We start from the raw sequence: 7,173 nt of genomic DNA, 5'->3' as shown, positions 1-7,173 counted from the left end.
CACCGCACGCAATTGTGCATCCTGGATTTTCGACTCCTCGATTCCATTTTCGCAGGTTCCCAAAATATCCAAAATGATTGCAGACTTTCCCGGTTAAATTTCCCCCCAATCTGAACCAACGCTTTTCGAATTCCAGTGCCTTTCGAAATTCAGGCGTTTGATCTTCAATCTGAAAAGCCTATAAATATCCACACTTCAATCTATTCTCCTCTTACGCCTTCAGAAATTCCAAAATCCCTCGCTCGTTCAAACCAAACCTTCTAGTCATTCCTTCTGCAATATTTTCTCCAGTTCTCTCTTCTCCACAAATGGCCTCCTTCATTTCGAAGCTTTCCGATGAGATCAACAAGTGCAAGGACTTCATCGATCGGAGCGCCGTCAAGACGCTGCGATTTGAAGAAGACATGGCCACCACCCACCAGATTCTGGGTCCCCTCTTCAGAGACGCAGTGTCGTCGTCTGTTACTGACCTGCTCAAGGAGCAGTGTTTAACACCCCTGCTGCAGGGGTTCGACTGGTCGAAGTGGACTCTGGCGCGGCCTCAGGGAGCCTGGCCCTCGACCACCACGGCTTGGGCTGCCTGGGTCGACCGGATGAGCACATTCTTCTCCAAGGAGTGGAAGGCTCTCGGCATCTATGATGCCATTATTCTGTCAACCATGGAGATTGCCATGGATAAGGAGCTGCTCCTGGCGGCCCTGAGTTTATGGTGTTCGGCCACCAACACCATGGTCTTGCCTTTCGGCCCCCTCAGCCCCACAATCCTCGACGTTTCGGCCATCCTTGGGACTTCCCCGACCGGCCTTCCAATTGACGCCGCCCTTTTTGGATACCCTTCTCCTCTCGACCTGAAGGCGCTATTCGACGAAAGGGCCGTCGAAACGCAGAGCCGGGGCGATCGGGAGCCCTCAAGGGAAGAAGTTCAGAAGCTCCACAAGAACTTCTTCAACTACAACACTCTCATCCTTCATTTCGCCGGCCGAGGCGAGGAAGGCCTTAGGAAGGGAGAGCATGAGGCCTTCCTCTTCTACTGGTACAACAAATTCATCTGTTGTACCAAAGATGTGAATGAAAATGTTCTAACTGCGGAGAACGTGGTTCGAGATAGATAAAGAGCTTATTTTCATAATCTATTCAAAGAAGGACACAACATGAGTACTTATTTAGGTGAGTTGAGTTACTCGGAAGAGTGTAGAAAGTTACTCATTTTATTGTTGAATTGTGAAAGAAGAAGTGGTTGTAACTTTGAAAAAGATGAAGCAAAGAGAAGTAATGGGTCTCGACGATATACTGATTGAAGTGTGGAAGGTCTTGAGAGAGACAAGCATCGCATGCCTTACAAACTTTTTCAATAAGAATTTGAAAATGAAGAAGATACCCAATGAGTGGCAAGAAAGCACTATGGTGCCTATCTACAATAGTCAGGGCAACATACAAAATTGCATGAACTATATAAGTATTAAGTTAATGAGCTATATAATGAAGCTTTGGAGCAAGTAATTGAGCATTGAATGAGGCAAGAGACACAGATCTTAAAGAATCAATTCATGTTCATGCCAAGGCGCTCAACAATGGAGAAAATCTATCTCTCATGAAGATTGGTGGAACAATATAGAGATTTGAAAAAAGATTCGCATATGGTCTTTATAGATTTGAAATAAAAAAATGTACGATAGTGGTCCTAAAAGAAATTCTTTGGAAGAATCTAAAGGAGAAAAGAGTACAAGTATCATATATCCAAGCAATAAGGTATATATATATGATGGAGTAAAGCTGCATCAAGAACTTATGAAAAGCAGACTGAAAGCTTTCCCATAATCATAGGGTTATACTAAGATTCAGCTTTAAGTCATTACCTTTTTGCATTGGTAATGGACGAGTTAATAGGACATATTCAAAATGATATCCCTTGGTGGCTTTTCACAGATGATATGGTGAGGGAGTAAATGCGAAGCTTAATCTTTGGTGGGAAGTGCTGGAAGCTAAAGGTATTCGCCTAAGTAGGTCAAAGATGAACTTTCACTTGATCTATCTTGCAAAATAACAAAAAATTAGATGGAGATCTCAATCATAGAATACAAGCTGGATGGATAAAGTGGAAGAGTGCATCGGGTGTGTTGTGCAATTGTCGTATACCACTAAAACTCAAAGATGAATTCTATATGATAGCAATCAAGCCATCGATGCTTTTTGCATGGAATGTTACGTGATAAAAAAGCAACACATGAAAAAAAATAAGTGCAACAAAGATATGAATGTTTCGCTGGATGTGTGGGCACATGAGAAATGATAGAATTAAGAACGAGCATATCCGAGGTAAAGTAGAAGTTGAAGATAAGATGAGAGAAAATTGTTTAAGTTGGTTTGGACATATGAATCGAAGATTTATAGATGCTCTAGTTAAAAGAAACCTAAGAAGACTTGGAGAAAGATTACAAGAAAAGATACGGAGTACTTCGAACTAACATAAAACTTTAGCGTAAAACCGAGCACAATAGCATTCTAGGATTCATGTAGCGGACCCCACTTAGTGGTATATGGCTTGATTGTTGTATTACTATTTTCATACACGATTTGGGCACTTGTTTCTCAATGAATGATGTTTGCCATATTCATTATTTTTAGGACTTTCTAAAACCTCTGGTGGGCTGTCTCTTTGCCAACATAAATATATTTTGTTCACCTACTTCAACGCACCAAAATGAATGGTGCCTAATCAGTTTTTATGCCTGCTATTAGTGGGAAAAACTCAGTCTTTAGGATGGTAATCCTTTGCCGGATCCAAGTGAATATCATAGCATTGGTGCTCTTTAATATCTTATTCTCACATGCCCGAATATCACTTTTGTTGTTAATCAAGTTTGCCAATTCGTTCACCTACCAACCACTAATTGTTGGCTTCCGTCAAATGCATTCTTTGTTATCTTATGGGAACTACTCACCACGACATACAATACAAGCCTAGACTTTCTTCATCTCACTGCATATTTCGACACCGATTATGTTGGGGATCTTGATGATTGTCTCTGTACAGGTGGATATTGTTTGTATCTTGGTTCTAATCTTGTTTCTTGGAGTGCAAAGAGGCAAAATTGTGCATCTCGGTCTAGTACTAAGGTCGAGTATTGACAACTTGCTATGAAAGCTGCCACTGTATCATTGTTTTGAATGTTGTTTCGTGATCTTCACCGCTCCACACTCTTCTGCGATAGTATTAATGCTATTTCATTAGCTTTAAATCCGGTGTTTCATGCCCGAACTCATCTTGTTGAGGTGGATTATCACTATGTTCATGAGAAAGTAGTTTGAAAAGAAGTTGTTGTTAACTATGTCCCTATCCATGATCAGATCTCAGATATTTTCACTATGGGATTTTCCATCAATTGCTTTGGTTTTTTGGTCTCCAAGCTTCTTGTTCTAGCTCTTCTCGTCAGTTTGCGGGGGTGTGATAGACAATAATTATGGATTTCTTGATTTGTAGAGATCTTTTGTTTTCTCTGATTGATTCTCAAATTATTTAGATTAGCCTTTCTTTTATGTAATTTTGATTTCTTTTATGTATTTTTGTAATAAATATTAAATGAGAATTAAACCACCAAACCTATAGAAGGATTCAACAAACCTTCTATGTTCTTCTCTACTACTTAGTCTTTTACTGCGAACAACCAATGTTAACATTTTATTGTTCCTAACATAATTAGCAACACACAGAAACATAAAGAAAAGAAAACAATTGAAAAACTGTTCTAAAAATCCTTGCCTAGGGCTGCTTAGGCCTTGCCTAGGCGCTAGGCGGCTAGGCATTGCCTTGATAAGTCATTAGGTGTTTGAAAATTAAGAAAGTGTGCCTAGACCCTCTTAAGCATCTTCTTAGCCCGCGCCTGTCTAAACCTGCCTATGATGCGACTCACTTAGACAGAAAATTGATCATTTTCATTTTGTATTTTATATTTTTAATAAAATGTAAGAGACTTGTTGAATACTTTGATGAACATTCATTATATGCTTGTTTCCCATGTTTTTAACATGTTATAATACTTTATAATCTTTATGTCGTTTTATTTTGCAATTTATATATATAGTTATGTGGTTTTTTTTTTAAGTATGAATAGGCACTTATTTATACAATATATAATAAATTTACTTAAATTTATCTAGTCCGTCTAAGTCCCTGCCTAGCCGCCTAGGCGTTAAGCCCCAGCCTGTCGCCGAACTAGCGCTTAGTGCCTTTTAGAACCTTACCCTAAATTATAAGTTAAAAAGAGAGAGTTATTTAAAAATAAGTTTATCTGAAGATCCTTAACGAAAGGGGACTGTATATATTCCTCCAAAATTAATAACCAAATTCCTTGCAAAAGCTTAACCCAACACATAAACCATTGCCGCCCTGTGGTTGTTGACCTCCGAATACATCACTACAAACATATTAAGATAAGAACAGAATCAACATCAGTTTTATCTTATTGTCATTTCGTCAAAGATGTCATAGAAAGCACCCATCAACATCTAATATATAAACTACTAAAAAAATATATGCAAAAGCCACCATGAGAAAAATCAAACTTTCAATTTTTGTTACAAAAAAAGAAATAATAATAATAATAAAATAAAATTACCTAGCTAGAATTTCATTTTCTTTTTTGTACAAGTTTCTATCCGAAGAAAAACAAATTCATCCAATTTTTTGTTCGACAACAACAAAGCCACACCGTTGCTATTGTTGTCCCAAAAATAAAAAATTATTTTAACCATTCTCTTTGGCATGTCAAAATACATTCACACTGTTACATACACATTGTTAGAACTCTGACACCTAATATTGGGGTGTCAAGGTAACAACTTTAGCTGTTCACACTTCACACCAATGAACAATGTTTGAGAGATCAAAGAAAAAATATAAATCACTTTTTTTTTATTACAAAACATAAATCTTTTGTTAATTTATCTAGAAACATTTACAGCTAGAGTGCTTGTAGTTGATGATGCATGATGGTATGAGAGATTATAAGTTGTTGATGCACGTGAATACTACAATGTATCAATTGTTTTAAGGGATGTACTATCCACACATCCTATTTTACTTCTCACACACCCTTGATAATTTTTGTCCGTTGATATTCTTCAATTCATCCGATCCAACGGTCAAAAATTAAAAAATTGTATGAAAAGTAAAATGAAATGTGTGGGTATCACATCCCTTGCTTTGATCGCTCATGCGCATTGTTATGTATAAAATTAGGGGCGTCCCACTATACAAAAACCCAACCCGACACGATGATCAACTGTTCAAACGGCTATTGGTGTCGGTCCGAAGCCCAACCACCCACCACCAGATGGTAACAGCAACAACTGTCCAGGTTCAAGAAATGGGTTCCAACATTGAGTCGACTCGGCCAACTCGTCCTTCCCTGGAAAAACCACCAGCCTCTCCTCTCGCTGCTCCTTCATCTCCACAAGCCTAGCCTTGGTCTCTCTCACCAAATCCCATAACCCATCATTCCTCTTCCTGTTCACAAACAACAGCATTAACTTCCCCTTGCAACCCTCCAGCCTCTCGAACGCGTCAATTAACCGAGTCAACTCAGCCGAACGCAAACCGTCGACTGAGTCGATTCTGTCTCCAACTTCCTTGACTCGGACAACAATTTCACGTTGAACCGACCTGTAATCTTCGCCAGTGGCTCTCACCACTTCGTACACCAAATTGTTCTTCTGAAGTTCTAATGAATCAGGGGCGTCACAAATTCGCACCACAAATTCCACAAGCACTTCAATCTCCATTGCCAAATCTGAGTCCAAAAGAGCAAGTGCCTTCTCTTCCTTGTCTCTTTTGTTACCTTCGTTTTTCGACGAATTGAGATAATATCCAATTGCTCTAGACACCATCAGATTCTGCTCGACCACACCGGCGAACCATCTGACCCAAGACGAATATTCCAACATACAAAAATCGGAATTGTCACAAAACATGGAGAGGTTCAAGAAATTGTATCCCCCAAAACAAGGGTAGTACGCAAGCTGGTCTTTGAGAATAAAAGACCCCTTTGATATAATGTTGTGAATCGTGAGGAGGCATTTTAGGGCAACAAAAGCGCTCCGAGTGACGTGGAGCCGGTCCATGAGAGCATCAATGCATGCGCATGCAGTGAGGCGGGAGGAAAGCCCTAGGGCGAGCACGGAGGCGATTCGTGTCTCCGAAGGCGGCCTTGACGGGTCGTGTGTGGTGGCGCGGAGGACAGCGAGGTGTACGGAGGAGACTCGACGGTTGATGGTCAGAGTCGCTTTGAGGATTGAGGCTCTGTCTTTCAGAATGCCGATGAATTTGAATCGAGCCATTGCGAATGAAGGAAGAATGAGAAAAGTTGAGGAAGATGGAGGTGGGAGCGCGGAGGAAGATATAAATTGACAGTTAGACGCGGTTTTACTATTTCATGGTGTGCGCAAACTGTACATGGCTCTTACCGTTTCAGAGGAGAGTTTTCGACGCTTTTTAAGTGTATTCTTACACTTACGTGCAAGTTCGAGCGCGAATTTCGCTTTACCAAATGGTGCATTATACAAAACTACTTCAATTATGGATGGAATTACAATCTTATACCTCATATTTTAAAAATTACAATGTTATATTTTATCTTTTGACTTTGTTGCAATATTAGACATTCGTTAGTTTTTCTGTTAATTTTTTCTATAAATGCTGACGTGGCTTAAAACATGATCCACTCCTTAGCCCAACTGGATTAAAAAATTAAAAAAACTTTAAAATATTTTTATTTTTAAAATGTGGGACCCATCCTTTACAATTAAAAATAGAATCATCCTTTTTCCCCCATTCTACCCGACGACGTCGACCTCGCCTATCTCCGGGCGTGGTCGTCTTCTTAATTTCTTGTTCCACTTGTTTTTTCCTCATACCGCTTAATTCACAAATCTTCTTCTTTCCTCTTCCATAGATTGCATGCTCCATATTATGTTATCGTTCCTATGATGTATATTTCATCATATCTTTTTTCAAAATACTTTTGTTTTTTTTACCTAGTTGTTATGAAGGGAAACATTTGGAGCCATATTTACGTTATCATTGGAAATAATATTAATTTTTAGATTGTTCATTGTTGTTCCTCTAGTGGAGGCTAGTTGGGAAGTGCAGATACACTGTTCGATCATTCCGTCCTC

The 7,173-nt window shown here is 39.3% G+C and overlaps 1 protein-coding gene across 1 annotated transcript; it reads right to left on the bottom strand.

Moving 5' to 3' along the window:
* Nucleotides 1–4,888: 4,888 nt before the first annotated feature.
* On the bottom strand, nucleotides 4,889–6,551 carry LOC125476647 (putative clathrin assembly protein At4g40080). Its single transcript, XM_048582966.1, has one exon. The coding sequence runs from the start codon at nucleotides 6,334–6,336 to the stop codon at nucleotides 5,287–5,289; it is 1,050 nt and encodes a 349-aa protein (XP_048438923.1). The 5' UTR covers nucleotides 6,337–6,551; the 3' UTR covers nucleotides 4,889–5,286.
* Nucleotides 6,552–7,173: the final 622 nt, after the last annotated feature.

Source organism: the organism of the source record quoted next, unplaced genomic scaffold, assembly GCF_019419815.1.
Source record: "Pyrus x bretschneideri cultivar Hongxiangsu unplaced genomic scaffold, Pyrus_bretschneideri_v1 Contig2, whole genome shotgun sequence".
NCBI classification, from domain to species: Eukaryota; Viridiplantae; Streptophyta; class Magnoliopsida; order Rosales; family Rosaceae; genus Pyrus; species Pyrus x bretschneideri.
The sequence above is the reverse complement of the archived record's forward strand: the minus strand, read 5'-3'. Positions and strand labels throughout refer to the sequence as shown.